The sequence below is a fragment of the Gallus gallus genome, chromosome 1, assembly GCF_016699485.2.
Source record: "Gallus gallus isolate bGalGal1 chromosome 1, bGalGal1.mat.broiler.GRCg7b, whole genome shotgun sequence".
NCBI lineage: Eukaryota > Metazoa > Chordata > Aves > Galliformes > Phasianidae > Gallus > Gallus gallus.
In genome coordinates this window covers 2,260,367-2,288,345 of record NC_052532.1, presented here as the reverse complement: position 1 = coordinate 2,288,345, position 27,979 = coordinate 2,260,367, and the positions used below count along the sequence as shown (strand labels likewise).

Sequence of the window (27,979 nt, the reverse complement as noted above, 5' to 3'; positions counted from 1 at the left end):
TCCGAGCATCTCACCATGACTGATCTTTTGTTTCCCTTTTAACTAATGGGCAATTCTTTATGTTCCTCACTCCAACTTCTCTTAGCTTGTTGTAACTTTTAAGTACTGTATTGCACATTTCATACCTCCTAGACATGGTTATAAAGCAACATCAGAGTCAGAGAACCCATTATCATAGAATCATAGAATGGTTTGGGTTGGAAGGGACCTTTCAGATCATCAAGTTCCAACCCCCTGCTATAGGCAGGGACGCCTCCCACCAGACCAGGTTGCTAAATAAGCTTCATCCCTAACATGAGAACAAATTGCGAAATGTTTTTCTTCTTTTTTTTTTTTAACTTGATTAAGTTTGAGGGTTTAATTACATTTCTGTGGTGATTTTAAGGTTGTTAATTCAAGTAGAGGAGATGAAATGCAAATATGCGAGTACAAACGGATTTGGTAAATTACTGTTAAAAATTAGCACAGTGATTATTTTTCCTCCTAACAATAAGCGTACCTTTTAAAAGCTTGTGCTCAAGTAAAGTTTTAATTGAGATGTTTTAGGAGTTGAACTTTCTTTGCATTGGTATTTTTTCTTTTTTTTTTTTTTTTAAGCAATCCTGAATTATTTCTAATTAGGGGAATGATACCATTTGCCTAGATATTTATTACCAGGCAATTTGTATAGATGTAGCACTGCACTGATGCATTCCTTTCATTACAAACAAGTCCCTTTGAAGGGCTCTGACTTGCTAGTTATTAAAATGGAACACTTTACTAATAGCCTCCACGTAGGTAAAGTTTTCTCAACACAAATAGCAAATTTCTTCACGCAGTGCCAAAAGTTAATTAAAAGGCGTTTCTTTCTGTGTTCACACTCAGACATTAAAAGTGAATGACTTGGAATCTATTTCTGCTTCTGCACCATGGAGTTGCCTAAACCACACCAAATATCAGGCCATGATTTAAGGCAGAGGCTTCACAAAAGGACCCTGCTCACAAACAGACCCCACACCCCCATACTGGATCTATTGGGCTAGAAGAAAATCAGTTTTAAACTGAAGTTAGCAGAACTAATAGCTGTGGGTATTTATATTTTCAGTGACTAAAAAAAGACGTGTGGTTCATTTGGGAGCAAATAAAGGGCAATTTTTGCAGCGCTTCCAGATTTTTTTCCTAATGGCATACATGACCCATACATCCACACAAACCCACACGTGCATGTTTTATATTAAGATGTACAAATGTGCATAAGTATAGCTATTAATTTTCTACAGATATAAAAAGAGTTTTTGTAACAGAACATATCAATATTGCTGACCTTTATGTTTGTAAAGAGCTGTGGTATGTAATCAGTCTATAAAGGCCAGCCAGCAGCCCACCCACCATCTCCCTGCTGCTGCTGGGAAACAGTTTGGGGTGGGGTGAGGAATTCACAGAATCATCTAGTTTGGAAAGACCTTCAAGATCATCAAGCCCAACCATCAACCTGACCTACCCAGTCCCACTGCAAGCTGTGTCCCTTAGTGTCACATCCACGCGTCTCTTAAATAACTCCAGGGATGGGGACTCCCCCACTTCCTTGGGCAGCCCATTGCAGTGCTTCATAGAATCATAGAATGATTTGGGTTGGAAAGGACTGCAGGGATCATCAGGTTCCAACCCCACCATGCTGCATGCAGGGCCACCAACCTCCACGTTTAATAGCAGACCAGGTTGCCCAGGGCCCCATCCAACCTGGCCTTGAACACCTCCAGGGATGGACGGGGCATCCACAACCTCTCTGGGCAGCCTGCTTCAGCACCTCACCAGTCTCTTTGTAAAGAACTTCCCCCAAATAGAATCAACAGAATCATGCTTGACCACTCTATGTGAAGAGATTGTTCCTGATACCCAATAAACTCCCCTGGTGCACAGTTTTCTTATGTCCTATCACTTGTCACGTGAGAAAAGAGGCGATCACCTCAGGTTGGTCAGGGTTTCATAGCAGATTCAGTTGGTCAAGTAATGCAAGGTGGGCTTTTATCAAAACAGTGGCATACAGGTCACTAGGATCTCATTTCTGAAAATAAAGCTGGTTTTCTGTTAACTAGAATTCTTGAGATTTTTCATTATTTTTCCAGTCCTGCAGAGTACTTAAAGATCTTGGCTGTTCACATTGCATTATAATGCTGCTTTATCTCAATCAATGTGGTTCTCTCTCTTTTGTTTGCAGATGCTCTTGACAGAATACCTGGATATGAAGAATACCCGCACTGCCTCAGAGCCATCCACTCAGCTCAGCTATGCCAGCTCTGGGAGAGAATTTGCAGCATTCTTTGCAAAGAAGAAGCCACAAAGGCCTAAAAACCCTTTGTTCAAGTAAGTGCTGGGATGATGTTGAAGCTGTGTAATCTTCCTCTGTTGCCTTGAATATTGCACAAGCTGGCTGATAATTGCAGTTTCACAGGGTAAGTAGGGTGTAAGTTTGGAGATGGAGATTTGATACTCAGTGCTGGAGTCTCAGTAAGGTCTCTGTTATGGATTCATTGCTTATTTTTAGAGCTCAACTCTTTCAGGTGCTCATCACAGTGTTGGGATCCCTTTACACAAGCTGCTGCAAAGCATACTGCAATGTATTCTGCCTATCTTTGTGCATAGTATGTTCAAGGCCTGTTAAAGGCAGTGATAATGGAGACCGGACAAAGAGAATTAAGATAACTGTGTAATTACTAGGTGGACTAAGTGGTTAATCCTATCACTAGCTCCTTTAATTCAGAGTTCAAAGTGGAAAGAAAGAAGTGACTGAGGGGAGACCGTAAGAGGATGAAAGGATAGGTGGACAAGGGAAGGATTTAGGGAACTGAATTTGATGTGCACGGATGAGGAGTGAGGAGGAACTGTTGGTGAGCAGCACTGTTGGCAGAGGAGAAGCCACCTTGTTAACACACTGAGCTTCAGGTGAGCTTTGCTGAATTTTCATCTCATTTACTGACATCCTGTGCTGGTCATTTTCTTTGGCCTCTCGAGGGTTTTGAGGAATTATCAAAATGTGCTGTTTTGACAGCAGGGGCTCTGCTGAAACATCATGGTTTTGATCTGATGCTGCAGCTCTGCTAGCATAACCATGTGTGTGGCTGCTCCTGAACTCTGCACTGCCAAAATAATCTTTTTAATGACTTTTTTTTTTTTCCACAATGATACTGTTCTAAAGCAGTTGTTAAGGAAGCATGCAAGTTTAATGGTACTTCTGAGGGAATGGCAGTAAAGGGAGTGGTGTTAGGGAATACCAGTAGCTTGGGGCAGTAATCTTTCCCCCATGCTCAACTGCAGCAGAAACAGTGTATCTGGTAGGTAGAGTCTAGACTACAAGCTGCTGCAGGGCTGTGAGCTGTCTTTCACTGCTCATTAGTTCAGTAGTGAGCCTTATGAGGCTTTGCTCTCCCACGTAGAGAGAGTCTAAGTATAAATTAAAAAAAATTATATCTACTGACATGTTTGCATGAAGGAGGAAGAATTGGAAGTGAGAGCTTGTGGTTTCCCCATTTAGTTTTCTGGAGATGGGCACCTGGGTGACTTTCAATATACAAAATCCCATTTGTAAGTTGGAGTAGGTCATTAACATGATGGAGTGTTAATGCTCCATCATGAAGTTCCTAAAGAGGAACTGCAGTAATGGGAAAGGCTGAGAGTGATTGGAAATGGTAGTAATTGGGAACTTTTCATTCTGTGATCTATTTACGGATTGTCCATTGTTTTGTTTTGTTTTTCCATCTAAAACTTATATCTATCTTGGTTATCCAGAAATTGCTGGAACTCTTTTGCTTTCTGTGCATAGGTATACAGCAGCTGCATTCTCGTAGTATCTCCAGGCTTCAGTTAGAAACCAGTCTTTTGCACATCCCTCTCATAGGATTAGCTGTCTATATAATCTCACGTTATTAGAAGGTTAAATGTTGCCTGGAGGATGTCAGAGGTGTCTCCTGCCACCCTCTCAACCCATGGTTAATTCTCTCCACCTGTTTTTTAACACTCTCATTGTTATTTGGGTTGAAATTATGCTCTTTGAATTTACCCTGTCTTACAGATCTCTACTGGAGCAAAGTAGGGCTGTTCACCTTTTCATTTTGTGTCTGTTCTTGGGTGTACTTGGGCCATTTAAGCTTGAGGAATAAGGATGCTCTGTTTCACCTACGGCAATTTAAGCCTGTATATTAGTTTGTCAGCAGAGAGTGAAGGTAGGTGTAATTGTTTAAAGTGAAGGTGACTAACCTCATAGGAACAGAATGTCTCTTACTCCTCGTGGTCCTGTCACCAAGTCATTGCCGGCACTGTGGTGACAGCAGCACTTATTGGGATCTCTTATTTGGTTATCTGTCTTCTGTCAGCTGTCACTATATCTATGGAAATCTCAGTTGAAATGGAATTTCTCAGTCCACTGAGGGATGTACATGTTTGATGGAGTGTTATTCTTGTCTCCTCTCTCATCTTCAGTGCTTTTCACATTGGCTGCAAGGTTCTTTTTGTGCCTTTCCATTAGCTCTGTCCAAATCAGACGAGCCATCCACTTGTCATCAGAATATCTGCGTTTAATTCCTCCCTTCAGAAGTCTCTTAGGGCAGAGCTCCACCTTGTGTTTTCCTTGCAGCTTGATGCAGGTGTTTGTGCTGTGCCCTGTGATAGCTTGTTAGAAGCTAATTTTGTAAATACTGAGTACTTTTGCTAGTTGTTTGCTTACGTGTATGTGTGTGATGTAGCAATAGTGGAAAGAGTGAGGACTCTTGAATTGGGTCTTGCAGTCTGGAAATCAGTAGTTGGCATTTGGAAGAGACTTTGAATGATTCCTTATTTTGAAAATAGGTACCATTCTTGGGGTGGGGAGTCTTGATGTGTTTAGTTGTTTAATGTTGAGTGAGAAAAGAGAACTCCAGGTGCAGAGTACTTTGGCAGTCCAGATTGTTTCAGTCATCGTTAGCCTGACTTTCTTCTTTTCCAAAAGGGTGCCAAGTACATTTTTGGAATCATAGAATTGCAGAATCATTTGAATGGAAGGGGCATTCAAAAGTCATTTAGTCCAACTCCCTTGCAATCAGCAGGGGCACCTACAGCTTGGTCAAGTTGCTCAGAGCCTGCTCCATGCTGACCTTGAGTGTCTCCAGGGATGGGACATCCACCTGCTTTCTGGGCAGTGTGTTCCACTGTAAAAAACTTTTTCCATGTATGCAGTCTAATCTCCCCTTTTATAGTTTGAAACCATTTCCCCTTGTCCTGTCACAACAGACCCTGCTGAAGAGTCTATCCCCTTCTTTCTTATAGCCCACTAGCCTTGTATTTGGGTTGCCATCTGTCTTGCAGATCAGATTGGCAAGACCGAGATTGTGCATTCTTGGGAAAGGAATGGATTGTAGAAGCAGTTGTTGGATACCCAACATACTAGTCTCATGCTAGGTTATAATTATGTGTAACTCTGGAGGTTGGTGGCCCTGCCTGTGGCAGAGGGTTTGATTTTGATGATCCTTGGGATCCCTTCCAATCCAAGCCATTCTGTGATTCTTTGTTTTAAAGAATAGTGTGTGCAAGTTTTGCCACTGGAGGATCAACATGAGAATAGGAAGGGATTACGAGAGTAGAGATGTCGAGCGGAAATAGGAGCATGGGAGAAGAATGGATCCAGGAAAGAACAGAAAAGAGAAAATAAGAGACTGAAACTGAATGGTTGAGGGAAAGAAGTGAATGTGATGGATGAGATCTGTCAGCACATGCCACTGTAGTGGTTCTGAGGAGTAATCTAAGTTACTGTTGTCTCAAAGCTAAGTCTCTGAGAAGCTGAGGGTTATTGCTGTAGCTGGCCCTAACCTGAAGCTTCTGGTTTCAGTGCCTGGAGAAGACCTCTGGGTCATGGTGACAATGTTATGCTTAATACTCCACTATGGGAGAAAGGGAGCACATCACACATATGTTGCCAAGAGTTTATCGCTCATTTAAAGTTTTATGTGTTTGTTGTATTTTGATTAATTGGTAGTAGTTCATTTGCAGTAGTACTGACACTTGTAGTATAAATTAAAGTAGAAAAGTCTCATTAATAATAATAACCTTACAACTGTTATATAGGAGTGCTTATAAATGCTCACCGTCTGGGAGCATTTGAAAATGTGAGCTTCACACCGTCTATGGGGTATGATACCTTTTGAGTGTCCATCTGCTTGGTACTGAGGCTGATTAATTCTTCCTTGGCAGAAGCACCTCAACATCTTGAGGTCTTCACCATGAGTTCTTGAGTTCACTTTGACAGTTTGAAAATGCTTTGTTCCCACTGACAGTGGCAGAACTGCCCAACCTGGATACAGAGAGCTGGTGCTGACCTCAGGCTCCTTGGGTTCTGTGGCCATGGGACATCAGGCCATGGGAACATGGGCTCAAATCATGGCAAGCCCAGAGCTGTCCTGAAATGCTGCAGTGTCATTTTTACTCTCAGTGACAAACATTGTGTTAATGGGGCTCTGTTGGTTGAAAAGTGTCTCTTCTCAGGTTGATCCTTGCAGAGTACTGGAGCCATACAATAAATAATAACTAATTTCTAGTTTCAATGGAAGTATTAGTTATTAATTCGTGGCTTTACATATATGTCTGTTAACAACTTATACTAACTTATCACTTTTTGGTTTGGATTTTACCAGTGTTTTGGGGCCATACAGAAATAATTGAGTGTTTCCAGCTGCTGGATCGGAGGAGCCATCTCCATGCGATGCAGGCAGCTCTGTGTCATTTTCCAGCAATTGCCAGAAATTGGTGCAACAGTGATCAAATTTTATAGGGAAAGAGTGGTTTTGTCTGCCTTGATCATTTTGCTCAGATATGCAGGGAGGTGCATTTTGTTTAGAGCTGACCGGTGCTTACAAGAAGGCTGACTGGATTTATATATTTTTTTAATTACAGGTTTGAGTCCTCCTCCCATGCTATTAGCATGAGTGCCTATTTGCGTGAGCAGAGAAGGGAGCTGTACAGCAGAAGTGGAGAACTTCAAGGTATGAAAATAAATACTGTGAAAGTTTGGATAACTCTGTTTTGTAGAAACTGAGCATCTCATCCATGCTATGTCAAAGAATATCCCTCTAGTTTGCCATTGAACTTGTCTAAATTACTCCAGCTTGGTTTATTCTTGCTCTACAAAGCACCTGGGCTTCTATTTATGCCCTTTGCACTTCCAGCTAAAGGTTCTTGTCATAAAACAATAGGTGAAATATGAACAGTCTCACTGTGAGCATTGCGTTTGGGTACTTGGAGTTAACGTTTGCTTCTTTATCTGCAATTTATTTCCCTGTGTCATGCACTGAATGTTATATTTCTCTTGGATTACTTTGGGAGCTAAACTCAATCGTCTCACGTTTGAAGCATGAATTTCCATTGGATGGACTGAAGTGACCAATTCTTCTTTTATAAGCACTTAAAGATGAAGAGTTAAAGTGTTTGAAAATGGTGAATGTGAGGCACTGGACTACTCGTGCTGGTTTATATTGCTTGTCACAAATGTTCTGTATACACAGGAAAGTGTTCTCTGGGCATGGTGTCATTTCACGTATTTTTTCCTGGTTGTCTTAATTCACTGTGAGGTCTTATTTCCCTGCTGTTGCTCTCAAAAATATCTCAAGGCTGCCATATATTGTATTATTTTTTTTTCTGTATTGTCCATTGGGGTTTCCTATTGGACTAATTAAAAAAAGAATATACTGTAGTCTCTGAAGGGTCTATATCGATGGACAGGGGTAGAATTTCTCCCTAATATATTGCACACGGTAATTGTCAGATGGCTTTTATTTGAGGATGATTTGTGTTTTACAGTGGAAATATTGGATACCCTTGTGTTCCCTTCTTCCTTTGGTAACTTAGTTGTGCTCAGCAGGAAGAGAAACCCAAAAGAGTGGGTTAAGAAGCACTCAGAGATGTACAGTGTTTTTGTGGACCAATTGTTTTGCTTAGGTGCCTATAGAAAAGGGATCTTCATATCCGTGCTCAAGTACGTAGTGACACTGGCTAATATTCAGACACTTTTCCATTTACCGGAAGAAAGAATCTGAGATAAAAAGATGTGGGCAGCAACTGTCAACTTCAGGATGCTATAATCTGACAGCATATAAAAATGAAATAAAGTGAAGATACTTGTCTTGCAAATTATGATATCATCTCTTATGCATGCTTGGAAGGTGTTCATCTTACACCTCTCCATCTTCAGAGACTCAGATTCTCACCTTCAAAATCTGTCACCTGTACTTGAACTTGGGGTCATCTGAAAGAAGTGATCCAGTCCAGCAGGGTCCTAAGTGTGAGCTATTGTATGGCACAGATGCTGGGTCTTCTGATGGTGCAGTTACCATTACTGTTAAGCACCAAGCTGAGGATGTGTTTTTAAACAGTTCCTTTGGGTTTAGAACTTGTTACTGCTGTAGGGCATAGCCATATTTCTTAAGAGGGTAACTCTTCATTGATAGAAGACAAATCTTGAAGCAGCATTTGCCATGAGCTGAATATTGTGAGCGTTTTCAAGAGAAGAGTGTGTGAAAGAGATGTATGCAGACTTCCAGCCTTGGAGCTAGTGTGGGGTTGGGAAGAACAAAGCTTATGAGTTTACAAAAGAGGAAAGGACAAAATAGAGAAATTAGCATGGATAGGGACAAGATGGTATTGCCTTTATGGATGAATTGGAAGAGCTGGAACGTGATGCAATAGGTGACAAAAAGTCAATGTAGGGAGTCAATAGGGACAATGGATGAGATGACTTTGCTAAGAAATCTTTGCTGTTTAACCATCAAGAAAAGTTTCCCTTTGAACTTTATGTTAAAAATGTACTATCTTCTCTTTCTATTATAAGCTGCTGTTCCCTTTTAGGTAGCTCATTAATCTTCCTGAATCCCAGACCTCAGCAAGATCTGCATTTTGATTTTTATCCCTTTTAAAGAGGAATACAATTTAATTGTTCAGTCAGGTTACTGGAAGGCAGGCGTGTGACACACTCTATTCTGTGAATGCTATGCAGTTTCTCTTCCTGACAGCCTTATCCACAGGGATGATGTATCAGTGGCAGCAGGAGGAGGGTGGCTTGTTAGGACATCTTTTTCCTGAAAAGATCTTCAAAAAAACATATGCATTAAATTAAAAAAAAAAAAAAAAAAAAGCTTATAAAAGTTTGGCTCGTGCCAACTTTTTGAAGTAAGAATTTAATTTAAATAGCCTTAAAATGTGCCAAGATCTGAGCAATGCTTTGTCATTAACCTCTTCCATTTGGAGTGAAATAATGCAGTGCGTAAGGCAGACATTATTCCTCAGTGGGAGAAAGGGAACTGCGGGAAGTGGTTCAGGGATGGAAGGAATAGTTCTGGCACCTTACTCCCCTGGAATGGGAGGAGGATGACTTAGGCCATGTATTTTTCCCTTTAAGTTGGACACATAAGTCATTTGACAGCTGTCATTAAGAGAAGAAAACAGAAGCAAGTACATAACTGCAATATCTCCTTATAGACTGACGCAGATGTGCTGCCCTGGGATGCTGGCAGAAGTACAATGTCATTAAAAAAAATTACAGACAAAAAATGATCATTATAAAGCTTCTCTTTTTTTTTTTTTCCTTGTTATTTTTTGCAAGGGTACATCTTAGCCATGTGCTAGCAGGGCAATTTACATTTTCCTTCTTTGAGTCCTTCTGCCCATTGTCAAATATGATGTTCTTTTTATCATAGAATCATAGGATAGCCTGGGTTGAAAAGGACCACAATGATCGTCCAGTTTCAACCCCCCTCTATGGGCATGGTCGCCAACCACCAGACCAGGCTGCCCAGAGCCACATCCAGCCTGGCCTTGAATGCCTCCAGGGATGGGGCATCCACAACCTTCTTGGGCAACCTGTTCCAGTGCGTCACCACCCTTTGGATGAAAAAATTCCTCCTAAGATCTAACCTAAACCTCCCCTGTCTTAGTTTAAAACCATTCCCCCTTGTTTATGGGCAGTCTTAAAGAATAGGGGTATATTCAAAAAGCAAATAAATTTATTGCAGGAGCAGCTGAATGGCTGCAGCCCAGTTCATTGCAGATGTGTTCTTTTCTCCCTTAATAGTTCTCCTTTGTTAGCCACACCTCTCACCATGTCTGACCACCCAATTCATCCCCCTCACTTCTTTGCTCCCAGCACACGCTTGTGTCCCCAAACTGCCCTCTGAGCAAAAAGCAGCCTATGCCATGGCTGGATCCAGCACAGTATGCGTCAGGCAAGCATCCCCGTGCCATGGAAGCAATTGTGCTGGTAGGTCCAACAGCATGGAGGGCTAATGAGTACTCACTGAAGCTCTTGTTTCTTTGGAGGCACACATTTATCCCTCTGACAGCTGCAGGGCTGTCTGTTTCCACATAACCTCTAAGAATTTACTACTTTGAAGATCTATTTCTCTGTCACGTTTGGCTGAAATTGGCTCTCCAGCTCAGTTGTTGTGAGGGTGGGACAGACAAAAGATCAGATAACTCTTCTTTTTGTAGGAAACTTGGCTAAAATGTTGCTGTATTTCATTGCAGAGGTGGTTGCTTGTCACTGACTGTTGGAATGAATCCCGTGCGCGCTCCTTATTTCATTCCACCACTGTCTTCAATTACCAACAAATCCTTGGGAACAGAAGAAAAATATAGTTTCTCTATGTGGATGGGGGAGTCAGGGACTGCAAGAGGGACAGTAGATGGTAGGAGGTTATCACTGGGGCTGGAGGTGGTCTGCAAGGGCCTTGTTTTTTTCCTCATTAAGTTGGATGTGATTGATATCGGAGATATGTGGCTTCAAGAAAAAATTAAGAGGAAAAGGCACTTGTAGTCTGGATAACATCCGTGCATGTCTGGTTTTCTGAATTGGTATTCTGACAATGTTTAAAGGCACCAACCCTAGTTTTAATTTCATTGTGCTGAGCATGATACACACCTGTTGTGCCTACCTGAAAGGCTTTCACATGACCCAGCAGCCTTCACCAGCACAGCTCCACTGTATAAGGATCTGGAAATCTGTCTTTCAGTCATTTACATGTCTAAATTTTGCAAAGCCGTGGCTGAAGCTGTGGCAGGAGCACTTTTTATGCTTTCTAGATACGTCAGGTATTGTTTCAGAGTCCCATGGCCATAGGGAATTAATGTAGCTATGCTCACTGTGGCTTCAGTTGAATTTATCAGCAGAAATGGTAAAATATGTTTTTATACCCTGTGAAAATCTGAACAGCTTTGAGGGTGCTGATCAGCATGGAAATAGCATCCGGCTTCTGTTATCTCTTCGAGTGCAAGCCCTGATAATTCCTATCGAGGTCAGCTCTGCTTGTGTTGTACATCTGGGACGTTTTTAAGAATGAAATGTGAAGTGCTCCTGAGCAGCTGTTGTTCCCATGGATGTTAATGGACTCCACAGCTGCTCATCACCTCTTAAAATTTGGGCTTCTTATTGCTTTCACCCCAGAAGCTCAGCACAATTCAAAATTAATTAAGCCTCTCCAGGCCTTTGTGAAGTAGGATTTTACTTTGATTGTGTAGCTGTGCAAGCTGAAGGATGAATCGAATCATCCTGGGAGGGGTGGTGAAGTAGAATTAGTCTGAATTCCAGACTCAATCTTCGGTTGGATTATACTGATTGAAGTCTGAATACATTATGACATCCAAAGGAGGGCGGCAAAGATGGGGAAGGGTCTGGAGGGCAATGTGTATGAGCCAGGAGTTGGACTCTGTGATCCTTATGGGTCCCCTCCAACTTGGAATATCCTGTGATTCTATGCTCCCTTGCAGTGCCCCATGAGAAATCACTGCCTGCATGTACTTTTGTGTGGTGGTTTTCCAGGATGGTATACAACTCTGTATGAGAACTGTTTCATAATCTCTACAAGGCCAAGTGCGGGGTGTTGCACTTGGATGAGCACAGTCCCAGGTATCTCTACAGACGGGGAGAAAGACTCATTGAAAGCAGTCCTGCAGAGAAGGACTTGGTTCTGGTAGATGAAAAGCTTACTATGAGCTAGCAGTGTGATCTTGCAGCCTGGAAGGCCAACTGTATCCTGAGCTGCATCAACAGAGATGTGGCAGCAGGGAGGGAGGTGACTGTCCCCTCCACTCTGCCCTCATGAGACCCCATTTGGTGTACTGCACGTGGGTCTGTGGCCCCAGTCACAAGAAAGACACCGAGCTGTTGGAGCGGGTCCAGAGCAGGCCATGAAGATACTCGGAGAGCTGGAGCTCCTTTCCTATGAAGAAAGGCTGAGGGAGTTGGTGGTGAGAAGGCTCCATGGAGACCTCATGGTGGCATTCCAGTACTTGAAGGGAGCCTACAAGCAGGATGGGGACCGACTTTTTACATGATCTGATGGCGACAGGACAAGGGGGATTGGCTGTAAACTAAGAGTGGGAAAATTTAGTTTGGATGCTAGGAAGATGTTTTTTATTCAGAGGGTGGTGAGGAACTGGAACAGGTTGTCCAGAGTGGTTGTGGATGCCCCATCTCTCTGGAGGTGCTCAAGGCCAGGTTGTATGGGTCCCTGTGCAGCCTGATCTGCTGGGTGGCAACCCTGCCAATGACACTGGGTTGGATCTTTAAGTTCCCTCCAGCCCAAGCCATTCAGTGATTCTGTGATTTGTGCTCTCACTGTCTCTGAAGGTAGGGCAGTGCTGGCTGTACAAGGCAGGCAGGAAGAAGTTGACTTCATAGAGAAAGTGTTTAATAGAGCACAGAATGAAATTCATGCCCCCAAGTTGTATTCCCCCAACTAACAGACAGAAGTTGTGTGCTGAACTGAAACAGGAAAAATTCTGTGTTTCTTTTGAAGCTATGTAGCAGTTTCTGTCTAGGATCCCCTGTGATGTAACACCGTTCTTGCTGTTTCCTAAAAGTTTCGTTCAGTTTCAGTTGGATCCTGCTAGGAGTTTGGACTGTGTGTGAATGGTTCAGGCATAACTAACATGACCTGCTTTCTGCACATTGGAAGTCTCAAGCATGCTCCAAGTGAATCAGTAGGAGGGCTACAGGGCTGAAGGTGTGTCATGCCCTAAGGATGGCAAAATGTGCTGGGAAACAAAGGTCTCTTGTAACGAGACTGTAGGTACTGATTTATTTATTTTTTTAAGCTTATTTCTTGTAAGTAGAACCCCTGAAGATTTTTTTTTTTCTTGTTGGCCAAGAGGAAAAGGGAAAGCATTGAACATCCCTGTGCTATGAATTGGAGATGGGGAATGGGGCTGGATTACTCACTGCTATGCTGTTTTTAAGTATTCTTGGTCTAAGGCTGAACATTTCTTAGCAGAAGGTTTCAAGTAATTAAGGAAATCAAAGAGAAACTCAGCTAATTAAGACTTTGACGCCAAGAAATAGCAGTGGAGCCAAATGCTATCTGGTATGACAAGGGCACAGTGTAAGGCCAGGTCCAGGGAAAATGCAGTTATTTGTAGGTGCCTTGTTCCATTTGAATTCACCAAAGGGCTGCTGGAGGGAGCCAGCTGTGTGTGCCGCTGACAAAAATGACTCTTGACACTTTGGATAATGAAAATTCAGTTCAGCACCTTTCAGAGATGTGTATGATAATACGTTGTCAGTCGGAGGCAATGAGGAGGGGGGAAGCGATATCACTCTTGTCTGCTTAAAGGAGATGTTGTGACAAGTGGACAGTCCTAGTTAAAAAATCCCCTTTAGGAAGAAAAAAAAAATAGAGGGATAACCCATTGAAGAACCCAAAGTTGGCGATGGGAGGGAGGGGGAGGTGGTTTGATGTCAGGCTCTTCCTGCTATGCAGCTGCTTTGGTCTCCCCATGCTGCGGAGGATCACAGTTCCCTTTGAGCTGGGGTGGGGGGGAGGAGAGGGGAGAGAATCGCTTTTTTGTGGTTTGACAGTATTAATGCAATCATCTCGTTCAGACCTTGTAAGCCCACTTATTATTTCCTCTGCGTGTGTTTTTTCTGGTTTAGCGGATTAGCTGCACTGTCTCTTCAAAGGCTATCCAATCAAGAAGGGGTTATTAAAACCGGGGTGCTTTATGACTGAGAATTAATTAGAGCAGCATTTTCATGCAAAACATCCAATTTTTTGATTAGCAATGGAGCAGGGCCGCAATTAACACTCTAGGAAGCTTAAATTTCCAGCATTTTGATTCTCAGGAAATGAGATTATCAAACTGGGGTCAGGCACTTGACAGCAGAAGGGAGATTATGTGTAAGAAAATAATTTGTTTCTTGATTTTGCCTCTGAGATTGTTGTTAAAGCTGCACTGAATTCAGAGGGAGGCAAAGAGTGGGAGGAGAAGATTCCAAAAAACGGAAGCAGGAGAAACCCTTTGCTGTGCTGGTGGTGTCCTCCTTGCTGTGTCGAGGGCTGTCCTCGTCCCGGTGTTAGCAGTGTGCTCACTTTGCATTTCGGTGACAGCAACAGGTTTCCGTTGCTTCCTTGGGGTTAGACTGCATCCCTAACTGATGTGTTTTGAGAGTTCTGTGGTGGTTTCTAAATATTCACAATATTTGCATCCTGGGAAAGGAGGCAATGTGTGTTCATTTTAATAGACGAGCTGCTTGCTCTTCTGAGTGTGTGGCTTGTGCATTTTTAAGCTATTTTTTGATCCACTGCAGGTATCTGAAGGCTTGTCATAGAATGATAGAATCACTTGGGTTGGGAGGGACCTCAAGGATCATGAAGCTCCAACCCTGCAACATAGGCAGGGTCACCAACCTTCACATTTAATACCAGATCAGGCTGCCCAGGGCCCCATCCAGCCTGGCCTTGGACACCTCCAGGGACGGGGCATCCACAGCCTCTCTGGGCAGCTGTTCCAGCACCTCACAGCTCTCTTTGTGAAGAGCTTCCCTTGACATCCAGCCTAAATCTTCCCTTCTTCAACTTCAAACTAAACTTAAAAGCTGCCTATGCTCCTACTTCTGCTTTTAGTATGACCATAAAATTCAATGGCTATGATTCACATTACTTGTTGTATTTTTTTTTTGAGTGAAAGTGTTTGTGAAAGCAAATATTATGAAGTTGGCTGTTGCTAGAAGCCATGTTAGCCACGTTCTTGGTTCTGCATCTTACCTAGCAGTGCCCATAGCTGTTGCATCCCTTTCTGCAGCAGTCAGGTTTTTTAAGGATGCCCAGTCCTAGCTTGCACCATCAGTTTATGCTCACAGATCACACCTTAGGATCATAGAATCATTAAGGTTGGAAGAGACTACTGAGATCACCTAGTCCAAGCATCAACACATCACCACCATGCCCACCAAGTCTGAGGCCTTGCACAAGTCTGGCAGTGCACCCCAGTTGTCCTTTGCTCCCTGATGTGCTTTGCTCGCTGATTTGCTCCCTGATTTCCCTCCCTGGGCAGCGCACCTCCATGTCCAGCTCTGGCAGTCTTCAGAATTTTGCTATTGCTCTCCATTTAGGGACACCCCAATAAATCCTCATTCTTGGCTTGAAGCCCTTTTTGCTTTAGTCTTTGGCTTCTGTCACTTGAGAGCCAAAGGATCTCTCGTAACTCTACTTTGCAGCTTACCAGATACCACATTGTCTTTTCTTAATATGAAAACCAAAAAAAACAGGGCATCAAGGTGTAGTGTCAGTTGAGGAGCTTGTCAGATAAAGGCTGGAAATCAAAAGTGATGGAATCAATTATGAATTCCTTAATGAGCTTTGATTTTTCCATTCTCTCTACATCAATTAGCTGGTGCTAAACTTCTGTTCCCTCTTGATATTAGAATCATAGAATGATCATAGAATGGCTTGGGTTGAAAAGGACCACAATGATCATTCAGTTTCAACCCCCTGCTATATGCAGGGTCGCCAACCACCAGACCAGGCTGCCCAGAGCCACATCCAGCCTGGTCTTGAATGCCTCCAGCAACAGGGCATCCACAACCTCCTTGGGCAACCTGTTCCAGTGTGTCACCACCCTCTGTGTGAAAAACTTTCTCCTAATATCTTACCTAAACCTCCCCTGTCTTAGTTTAAAACCATTCCCCCTCCTCCTATCACTATCCACCCTCATAAACAGCCATTCCCCTTCCTGTTTATACGTTCCCTTCAAGTACTGGGAGGCCACAATGATTGCCCCCCCGGAGCCTTCCCTTCTCCAAGCTAAACAAGCCCAGTTCCCTCAACCTTTTCTCATAAAGGAAGGACATAGAAAAAAGTACTCACTGTTTAAAATGAAGTAATATGCCCGCAGATGACTGCTTCAGTATTGCTGGGAGGATGCTCTGGCCAGATATGCTTTGTGGTTTATTGTACCAATTCAGACCAGAAAACCTTTCAGGTTTTCTGGCACTAACTCTGTAACAGCATCCTTTGTTTGGAATGCAATCACTGATTTTCAAGGTACTTATTTACAGCTTCTTTTCAGCTTTGAGTTTTGGATGACTAAAGAGTTTGGGGGCACACGTTTTCATATATTTAATTTCTAATTGAATACAACTTCAACAAAGCGACTGTCAGTCTGAATTTAGGAGTGAACACAGGGGGGAGTAACAGGAGAGGCACAACTCAATAGTGTGACTTTGTCTGAATTGGTGTCTGTTCTCCTTCTCTATCATCATCCAGAGCTGCTCCGTGCCATGGGGCAGGCCATGCTGCATCAGTGGGTGAGATGTGTCCCAGTCTGAAACAGAGAAATCACGCTTTGCTTCTCAGAAGGACGATGGAAACATTTCATCACTACAGCTAGCAATAAAATAACCATGATACAGTTCAACAGGCATTCTTCTTACTGTGATCTGAAGTAATACTTTCTTCTTTTCTCTCCATATGAGAGCTTCATACTCTCCTGGAATATGTGCCTTTGTGTAGAGTTCAGTAGTAAACCATATGTTTTAAATGGTTCTATCTTGCTGTTTAGGATCAGTGTTCTCTCAGTTTGGTCTGAGGAGGTCTGGTTTCTGATCATCTGCTCCACTTTGAACAACAGTCATTGCTGCTTTGGTGGAGGCAGACTGCAACAACCTGAAAGGATGAAAAGGTTTCCATAGTTTAAGTGGTTGGTACTACCATTTTCTCTTCTAAAATTTTAACTCTCTGAAACCAAAATCCTAGTTTTGAGCTCTGGCTTTCCATTGGACGTTATTTACCGAAGTGTCATTTCCTTGGGAAAGCTTCCTTTGGGAGCTGTTGGAGAGGATGCAGAGGAGGGCCACTAAGATGATTTTAGAGCACCTGGAGCACCTCCCCTATGAACACAGGCTGACGGAGCTGGGCTTGTTCAGCCTGGAGAAGAGAAGGCTGTGGGGTAACCTCATTGCAGCCTTCCAGGACCTAAAGGAAGCCTACAAACAGGAGAGGAGTCAACTCTTTGGAAGGGTTGATAACGACAGGACAAGGGGAAATGGTTTTAAGCTGAAGGAGGGTTGCGTTGAAGTTTTTGTTTGTTACCAGGGTATTACAGTGCACCCTTGGTCCCCCAGGCTTAGATTCCTTCCAGTCTTCTGTTAGATGTTGGACTTTAGAGACATGGTTTGGTGGGCATGGCTTGTTGGTTTGACTGAATGGTCTTAATGGTCTTTTGCAACCGTAATGATTCTATGATTCAGTTATGGTTGATGATAATAACATACTTTCATATGAATCAGAATTTGGCAGTTGCTAGGTCCTGTGCAACACCACTGTGTGTAGAGCTAGGCTATAAAATGAACAATACGTTGTCCAGTGGGAAGGTGGATCAGCTGAATACAATTAGCTGGCTTGGAATTCAGTTTGGTCAATGAGAGCCAGTAATCCTGCTCTTCTGAGACTTTTAATGACCAAAGCTGCTATAAATATCCTTCAAAATGACATATACTTTTGGAAGAGATATGTGCATTATCCAGGGGTACTTTCTGGAGCGCTAACTTTGAAATTTTTCTGATGGCATTTTGTGCATGTGTGTACTTATGTGTATGTATTTTTTAGTCTGGCATGTTGAATAGAGTGATGTTCCAAGATGCTCTGAGGTGTTCGTGTTTTTTTTAAGCTTATATAGCTTGGAGAAGAGAAGGCTCCAGGGAGACCTCATTGTGCCCTTCCAATACCTGAAGGGAGCACGTATAAACAGGAGGGGGAATGGCTGTTTACGAGGGTGGATAGCGATAGGTCAAGGGGGAATGGTTTTAAACTAAGAAAGGGGAGGTTTAGGTTGGATATTAGGAGGAAGTTTTTCACCCAGAGGGTGGTGACGCACTGGAACAGGTTGCCCAAGGAGGTTGTGGATGCCCTGTTGCTGGAGGCATTGAAGGCCAGGCTGGATGTGGCTCTGGGCAGCCTGGTCTGGTGGTTGGCATCCCTGCATATAGCAGGGGATTGAAACTGGATGATCATTGTGGTCCTTTTCAACCCAGGCCATTCTATGATTCTATTCTATGATGAAATTTTAGTGACACTTGGATTTTTAAGTAATATCTTTTTTCTTTTACTGAAGTTTGCCCATATCCATTTCTTTATGCGAGTCAAATTCTTAGTTGCCTGTCTGTCATTTGGGGAACTGTTTTGTGTTCCCCAACTTAATTTGGGAGACGTTAAGTACAGTGCTGAAACATTGCTTTCATTTCTCTTGCTTGATAGAGTAGCTAATCCTAATTAAAAAAAATAAGTCTAAGAGTTATCTGGGAGGCCGAACTGTCTTTTCTTCGAGTTGTATATCCTGCAAGCTGAGACAGCTAAAGAAAGCAACCAGCTATCACGAGCTATGGCAAATTACAATACGTGCCTTAAGGGTGAGTGTGGAAGCAGAAGCCGTTGCTCTTGCCTTGTCTTGTACCTGTTCAGTGGTAAAGAAGTGTTTAATCTCTGGCCTTGTCATTCTAATGCTTCTAATCTGTGTTTGAAGTCCCTGAAAAATGTGAAACTGTTGTTTTTCAAGTGGCATAAAAAATGCACCAGGGACAGCTATATTAGCATTTGGATTTTTGGCTTTGACTGATGGATATATAATGTTTTTTTACGCTGAAGAGATTTTTATCTTGATAATGTGGAAATGAAACTTTACAGTGACAAAGTGGTGGGCAGCTTTAGAGAGCCCTGCTTCCAAGTAGGGTTAAAACCATTTAGGTGAGCATGAATTAACATTTCCCTTGTCTGGTAAAGGTCGCCCTTTAATTGAGATTCACCACGTTCAGTCCAAAGCCTGGGATCCAGGAGACCTCGCTATGCAAAGAAGGCACAAATTGGCAGCATAATCTCATCAGTGGCTCAGGTTATATGGTAATAAATCATTCGATTCGAAGCTAAAGAAGCTGCCATGGAGCATAAAACACGCCAGATGCTTGAAAGACTTTCGTGGCTTAGAGTTAGAATAACAGTTGGAGGATCTGTAGATGTCTTGAATTCCTTCTTAATAAGGAAGAAACTGTTGTGAAGAAACTGATTCTTACCTAATTAGGGGATTAAAATATTACATACTTTTATGGTAGTTGCTATTCTTTCTATCCAAGATAAGAATTTTAGGTGCAGCACTGCCATTCTGTTTTGTGCAATAGTTTTGAAATTATGACAAAAAATGACAGCAGCTTTCACGTATACGTTATGTTCTGGTTTTCCTAGAGAGAGAGTTGTTCATTGAGTAGGGGATTCCCTTTTATAGAATAAAAAGCTGATGTTAATCAATGAAGTGATGTGGAGTTTTGAAGATACAAAGGCTACCAGTTTGTGGAGGGCTTTTGGGACTAAGTGCATAAATTGTTGTTAACGTTTTTTTTTCCCTTAATATAACATTCACAGTATTAGAATATTTTATAGTCAGAAGACAAGGAGAATGTAATAGAATGCTTTTTATCAGGTTATAACGGTAGAATATGGATGGTCAGCTGCTACTTTTGTAGAGATTGGAGATGGTGAAAGAACGCCCATGAGAAGCACCAGAAGCTTTGAAGCTTTATGCCAATAGGCTTTTAGGTCTCTCATTTTGTGGCTTTTTGTTGGTGTTCATGGAGCCTGAATGCCATCAGAGTTGTACTCTGCAGTACAGCAGAGCCATATTATCATTTTGATTACGTTACAAGGGACACAAGATTGAGGAGATCACAAAAAGACAATGCTGTGCATGTTAGCTACATCTCCAGTAGCTTGTTTCGTTGTTAGTCCAGTTTGACTTGGCCTCACAAGTCTGAAATTGGACACATGAACGGAAAAATGATGTAATGAATAACATTGTTCTGAGAATGAGTCTCTTCGTCTCAAACCGTACCTGTATTTAGCCATCTCTGGCCAGGTAACAGCAGTGTGATTTGCACAGGCTCCCTAGTAGTGACCTTTGTGGCCAGCTGATGTTTGGGACATGTCCTGGGCAAGGCTGTCACCTGACACAAAGGCAAAAGCAGGACTGTGAGGTCAGAGGTGTCTCTTCTGATTTCCTAGCAGCTTTGCATGTCCTTTTACTGGAGTTATACATAAGTCTAGACTCTTAGACTAAGAGTTCATAAGTCTTAGACTCTAGGTTTAGACTTCTCTGGATAAGCTGTAGATAAACCTGGGCTTGATACGGGATTGTTGAAGTGAGGGATGCCTAGGAAGGGTTCTAAGTCAACTCTTTCTATTTTAACTGTCAAAAATAAAAAAAAAAAAAAAAAAAGAGTTTAAGACAAAATGAAAGACATTTCCTTCATTCTGGGGCATTTTGGAGTGCCAGGACTTTTTGGAGCCCTCCGGCTGTCGTTTCTTGTTGTGGATTCTGTTCTGTGGATACTTTGCGTTCAGTTCCCATCCAGTCTCCTTTTAAAATGGTGATACTTCTGACTGCTGATGACAATTGATCCTTCTTTGTCAGTGGGTTCACAGTTTCAGCAAGTGACTGATGCTGTCAGCATTGGATCTATTGGCTTGTTTCAGGAGAGGAGTGTGTGCTTGAAGCTTTTTTTTTCCAGGAGCAGCCATCTGAATGGACACCAAACACAATTGGCAATGCTTTATCCTTACTAATGTGCCACATCTGTATCTAATTTCATTTATAAGGAAGAAGAAAAAGAAAAAGAGGACAGGGAAGGTAACCAGTCCCCACACTGAGAGTGGATTTTGCAGATCCTTTCATGCACAGGCACACCAGGCTCTGAATTTAAATTCCTGATCTCTGTGTGCATTACCCAAATTGTCACGTATCTGTTGCCACGCGGTCACCCCGAATACAGAGAAGTTGTTAAAACCAGATTTTTCTGTTTGTTTTCTTCATTAAGAAAAACTATTGCAGCTGCTTGAGGGAGATTGTTCCAAGTTTGCCAAAGAAACCCAGATTGTTTCTTTTTCCTCTAAATAGTGGGTACAGCAAATACTCTCTGAAGATCTCATTAGTGTTTTCAAATTTCATTGTAATTACTTAATAGTATAATAATGCTCAGTAGTTGGATTTTTTTTTTTTTTTTACATAATATCAAAAATATTCTAAGTGACTGGGGGCTTAGAGTGCATCTGTGCTCCTCTTTGGGAATTTTAATTGCACTGATCATGTGGCTGTGTTTGACTTAATTGTCATCAGTAGTTATTGGATGAGATCCCTTGCATAAGCACTGTATTCACTGCACCTCAATGGCATCTAGAAATGTGTGAGCAAATGTAGCAAATGGCACTTTCTTTGTCTGCTTAATGAATATGTAAGTGATTTCAAATGGCCTCTTCCCTAGATTATAACTGTGTATTTTTTTATAATAAGAGATGTGTTGATACTCTGCGGAAAAGCTATAATTCCTGTAATAATTGGTTTATAGTGCACTGAGTGCTTTTCTCTCAGCAAGGTAAGACGCCACTTTGGCATGACCTCAGGTTAAGTAAGGAAGCAGCATGTGACCGCCGTGTGCTTGTAGGATCTCATGATGCTCCGGGTCAGTTGCCAACCATGGGAAATAATGCCTTTTTAGCTACTGTTGGAGCGTGAGCATTTCATTATAGTTGACTAAAAGTTATTTGCACCAAGCAGGCAAATTCTAAAGTCTGTGGGAGTTCAGGGGGCAAAGCGTTGAATGTTTTTTGTGGTATGCACAGCCAGGAGGGCGTTACTACGCTTTAAGGATAATTACCATGCAGAAAGCAATCAAATCCCACTTCATCTGAAAATGTGCCAGCTTTTTGTTTGTTTGTTTGTTTTTGGGTTTTTTTTTTTTTTTTTGTTAGTTATTTCAACTCAAGAGAAGCAGGCAGTTTCTCAGTGACCTTACAGAATCATAAAATAGAGAAGTATTTCAGGAATCATGAAATCATAGAACGGCCTGGGTTGAAAAGGACCACAATGATCATCTGGTTCCAACCCCCCTGCTATGTGCAGCATTGCCAACCACCAGACCAGGCTGCCCAGAGCCACATCCAGCCTGGCCTTGAATGCCTCCAGCAACAGGGCATCCACAGCCTCCTTGGGCAACCTGTTCCAGTGCGTCACCACCCTCTGGGTGAAAAACTTCCTCCTAACATCTAACCTAAACCTCCCCTTTCTTAGTTTAAAGCTATTCCCCCTTGTCCTATCACTATCTACCCTCGTAAAGAGCCGTTCCCCTTCCTGTTTATACGCTCCCTTCAAGTATTGGAAGGGCACAATGAGGTCTCCCTGGAGCCTTCTCTTCTCCAAACTAAACAAGCCCAGTTCCCTCCACCTTTCTTCATAGGAGAGGTGCTCCAGCCCTCTGATCATCTTAGTGGCCCTGCTGTTGGAAGATGGGATAGAGCTCAATGAGGAATTTTACAGCAGGGAAAAAGTAGACTGAGTTAGGAGAGACTGTGCTCAGTCTCATACTTTAAATGTCCCAGGCAGGAATTCCTGGACACACTCTGGATCGTTAGAAGGGGTCTCTTCACCTTATGGAGCTGTGGGTGTCCCTGTTCATTGCAGGAGTGTTGGACTAAATAGCCCTTAAGGGTCCCTTCCAAGTCAAATGATCTAAAACAAGATTTTTTGAGAATTGTGGTTTTGTATGCAAAAATCTTTCTTAGTTGTGAGATGTATTGCTTTTGAGGGGGGGAGGAGGAGTGAGGAAAAATGCTCTGACGTCTGAATTAGCTGGCGAGGTACCACTATGGCACATTGCATAGGAAGCAGCCTTCTGTTGCCAGAACAACAAGCTGTATCATTCCAAGCATTGTTTCTATCTCAATTTTATTCTATTTTTTTATTTTTATTTTTTTGTCATTTGAATTAGTTTGTAGGTGAGCAGGGTGATACAGAAAGCAAAAAATAAATAATTCACCAATGGTAATTTCTTTACATGGAGTCTCCTGTCTGACCTAATCAGCCCTCAGATATCCCAAAATGCCACCTTCACCTCACAATCTGTTTTTCTTGAAATCTTTTGCTTTCTAATTAGTTCCCAGGATGAGAAGTGCTTAGGACTCCATTAGTGCTAATAGCTGGTGCGTGTGTATATATAAAGAGGGGAGGATGTATCACAAGGTATGTTTCCACGCATGTATCTGACACTCCTGGCGGTGCTAATACCTATCTCTTATCCCTAATTGATGAGTTCAGTGCTGTGTTGAGTATTCCACGTATCTGGGGGAAAAAAGACTCCACAAAAGACTTTTCCTTCCTCTGTCAGCATGCTTGATAACTGGAGGAAGTCAAATGTTTATTTAGAGGTGCGATAAGGAGGTGTGCTCTGCCTGAATACCCAGCTGCATTACTCTTACAAACACAAATGTCAGCCTATAATTTTTAGTTTCAATAGACCAGTTTAGCATTATTACATTAACCATACCAGTCTGAGCACTTATCTCTGCTTTTATATTGTGTTTGTAATTATACAGTGTCTTCCTACCGGTGTATTCTCTTCGAGCCTGTTTGGAATGTAGAGTAGCATATTAAAGATAAAAGCCAAGGATGGCTTTTACTGACATTATTTATAGCTCTTTTTTCCTCTTGTTGTTTTAGGTATTCATTTCATTTATACAACTTTATATAATTGCTTTTTGGGCTTATCTTGGTTTGTGTTATAGTTAAGTGCTCTATTTTCCTTATTAATAATCATCGGTTACTTGCTTCTTTTTTGGAGCCTACATTTTTCATCCAGAGATAATGACTGGTTCATGCATTTCTGTGTCTGAACTGTTCAGAATCAGACCAAGGCTGCTTTGTGTTCCTACGGGCATGCGGAGTTGGGCCGGGTAACCTGAGCCACCGGCCTATGTGGGAATGGCACTGTGACACTGCACACCTTAATTTCACCTGGTATCCTGCAGGTAGGAGAAATTTGTCTAGCTAAAAGGTCTATTTTAAAGACTGCTTTTGTAACTGGAGGATCCAATTTAGAAATTTAACAAAAAATAGCCCACTGTAGCTTAGCCTTCACCTTTGTATGACAAAAAGCATTTTACCCCATTACAGGTGCTACAACTACAAAGAAAAAAATGGGAGAATAAATGTTATTTTCTCCTATTGAGTGGGGATAGAGATCTGAAATATTGAGAACAAATGTGCCTGAAGTAGGAGAAAAATAAAGCGTCTCTTGTCTGGAAACTAAAAGAATCATAGAATCGTAGAGTCACCAAGGTTGGAAAAGACCTCTAAGATCATCCAGTCCAACTATCCACCTATCACCGGTACTTCCCATTAAACCATGTCCCTCAGTACAACATCTAAATGTTTCTTGAACACCTTCAGGATCGGTGATTCCACCACCTCCCTGGGTAGCCCGTTCCAGCACCTGACTGCTCTCTCCAGGTTTTTCCTAACATCCAACCTGAGTCTCCTCTGGTACAACTTGAGGCCATTCGTTCTCATCCCATCACTAGTTACATGGGAGGAGAGGCCGACCCCCATCTCACCACAACCTCCCTTCAGGCAGTTGTAAGGAGCATTAAGATCACCCTTGATCTTCTCTTCTCCAGACTGTACAATCCCTGCTCCCTCAGCTGGTCTTTATAAGGTTTCAGCATTCCTGAATCCTATTCTTCTTACTCCTTTGGAAAATTACAGTCTATGCACAGAAACCTCGGTGGTGTGTTGGAAAGAGATATTAAGTACTCTGGACATCTAAGACTGTGGATTAGGTAATGGCTGCTGTTATATATATGATGACTGCTCAGAAAGTGATGTTTCCTCTTTTATGATCTTGGCCCATGATATCAGAGGTGGATTTTGGTGGTATGGCAGTAGAGGTTGAACTTTCCCACCAACATACGTTACGTTTTGTTGCTGTAACAGATGGCAGCAATACCTCTAACATCTGTGCTATTTGCCACTGTGTGCTGCCTTTTACATGTATGTGTCTATTTCAGACCTGTTTTGATAAAGTAACAGTTAGCTGCATTAATGGAAAGCTTTATAGTGTCATCATTGGAAGAGTGCAGAAAGCATTGCTTTTACACCTTTGCTATCTGGTCTAGTAAAGCAAAGCTGACCTTCCTGGCTATACAGAGCCAGTCTTTAGGTGAAAAACATGACTGTAGGGAGTCTTTTCTGTTTTTAATGTTGACTCTGTATTTAATAACCAATCCAGTAAATCATGTATTATTAAATCACAAAAGGAGCATACAAATGAATTTTCCTCCTTACCCACTAAAGTAGATGAAATCCACATTAGTCCCAGCTGGTTTCTTTTTCTTGACTGATCTGGTAGATTATGTTAGAAATGTTCTGAGCAGTGTTATGTTGGTTTTAGGTATTGAGTGATACACCCGCCAGTTATTTCTTGGATTGTAGGAAATCAGTTGTCTTGGGGGCTGGGGAGTGTACAACAGTGCAAACCTTATTCACAATACAAAATATGCTATATTTAATCCTTTTTTGTTTTTTTTTTCCATACCTTTTCTTCTTTACTGGATGTTGAACCTTCCAGGTTTGTCTATAACAAGCATAAAGCATGTCTTATGCACTGAGAAGAGTCATTACAAGTAAGTAATGCCATACAATTGAATTAAATGTAGGGGAAGAAGATTAAAACCTCCTTCTCTCCATTTTAATAGGAAGTTGATGCAAATGGCATTGGATAAGCAAATTATAATACATTTTTGATGAAAAAGTGTCAAGCAGGAATGATAAGTTTGATTGTCTGTGTAAGAAGTTAATGATGCAGTTAGGAAGCAGAGTGAGGGGATGGATGTGGTGGATGTAATACCAGTGAAATTAAGCAGGTTAATTCCAGGCCTTGATGCAAGACTCCATTACTCTGCATCCTGAGTGCAGATTATTACAGTTATCTAATGTATTTAACTCACTTAATGCTTTCTGATAGTGCATATGCCAAAGACCAAAAGATAGTAGTATTTTGACTTCATTTTTTCCTTTTTTTTTCTCAGAAACATTGAAAATTACTGGAAAAAAAAACAGAAATTGTGCACTTGGTATCCAGTTGCTGTTGTTCCTAGGGAGCAGCACAGCAGGGATTTGACCTAGAAGATTTACCTAGAAAAGACTGCCATGCTTGACTTCCAAACTATTTTCCTAATATCATTTTCTACTGTTTTTTTCCTTTTTTTTCTTTCTGTTATTTTTTTTTCCTTCTAGCTAGTAGTCTATTGGAGGAACATCTACAATGACTGCTCTGAAAGTAATGCCTCTTATTATGTTGTCCGTGAAGTCAGAGATGGATGTTGGTGGTATGGCAGTAAAAGTTGAACCTTCCCACCAATACTCCATTACATTTTGTTGCCGTATAAGAGATGGGCAATCTGACAAAATTGTGTCTTGACATGAAAGTGTGTATGAAGCAAAGGCATGTCACTGAATTCTTCTGTGCAGGAAAAAATGGCATCCGTTGGCGTTCATTGATGCATGCTGGACATTTATGGAGACCAAACAGTGGATGTGAGCACAATGAGGTGGTGAGTGGTGTTTCAGCAGTGGCAACAGCAACTTGAAAGACAAGCCACATTCGAGATGGCCACATTCAGCTGTCACATCACTAAATGTAGAGTGTCTTGATCACCTCATCCTCACGAGCTGGCAGATTACAACTAGGGAACTGCAAACTGTGCTGAATATCAGCTTCAGTGCTTTGGAAACAGTGGTAGCAATGTTGGAATATTGTGAAGCTTGCAGTGGGTGGGTCCCATGAGCCCTCACACAGAAACAAAAAGAAAACTGTATGCAAGTTTGTCAGGAGCTATAGAGCTAACATGAGGCTGAAGGTGACAGCTTCCTGGGTCGCATCGTTGCCAGCGATGAGATGCTGTGTCACCACTATCAGTTGGGGTCAAAATGGCAGTCCGTGGAGTGGTGGCATGTGAATTCCACATGGAAGAAGACGACGCAGCCTTCAGTGGGTAAAGTGATGAGCACTGTTTTTTTTTTTCTGATGGAAAAGGGCTGATCCTTCTGGATTTTGTGGAACCCAGACAAACTGTCAGCTCTGACCTCTACACTGTGATGTTTGGTAAGCTTGAAGGCTCAAAATTCCCGAGTCAGGCCAGAGGAGAAGGCAACCTTTCTTTTGCAGAGTGATAATGCCAGGCCCCGAAGCAGTTTGAAGTCGGTGGAGTACATTGCCAGTCTTGGCTGGACTGTCCTACTACACCCACCGTATAATTCAGATTTGGTGCCTTCTAACTTCTGTTTGGGCTGTTGAAAGATGGACTCCATGGACAAGATTTTCCTGGAAAAGATTTCATAATAGCTGCTGTGAAACAGTGGGACACCTCCACTGGTGCCTGTTTTTGCGTGCATGGAACGAAGGTTCTTATTGATTGCCGGTGAAATTGCATCACTAATGGTGGTGACTGTGTTGAAAAATAGTGTTTTGTGGCTGAGAATTGACTCTATCAAGCAGTGTTATTGTGCTCTTTGTATCTGTTGTTGTTTCCATGAAAATAAGTAGGAGGCACTACTTTTGGGGTAACTTATGTATATAAAGTAAGAGGAGAGATGTCTGTTTTGCCTTGTAGATTTTAGCCCTTCTATGCACACCCTCTTTGATTAATACCAGATAGTTTCCAGTCTTCTACATCCTGGAAAGTGACAGTGAGAAAGAGTGAGGCTGTATTGATCTTGTCTAAGCCTTCAATTAGGTGCAGGCAAACTTTATTCTGCTGCAGGATCTGATATTGAAGCAGTGTTATGATTTTCTAGGATGGCATGCAACTCTGTACGAGAACTGTTTCATAATCTCTCTGCA

The 27,979-nt window shown here is 42.1% G+C and overlaps 1 protein-coding gene across 1 annotated transcript in view; it reads left to right on the top strand.

Annotated features, from left to right (window-relative positions):
* The window catches only part of EXOC4 (exocyst complex component 4), a gene marked incomplete at its 5' end in the record, with an annotated part of 409,823 nt that overhangs the window by 81,098 nt on the left and 300,746 nt on the right, over positions 1 to 27,979 (top strand). Inside the window, 2 exon segments of the mRNA NM_001199320.3 lie at positions 2,198 to 2,343; positions 6,898 to 6,986. Coding sequence (NP_001186249.2) covers positions 2,198 to 2,343; positions 6,898 to 6,986 — 235 coding nt within the window.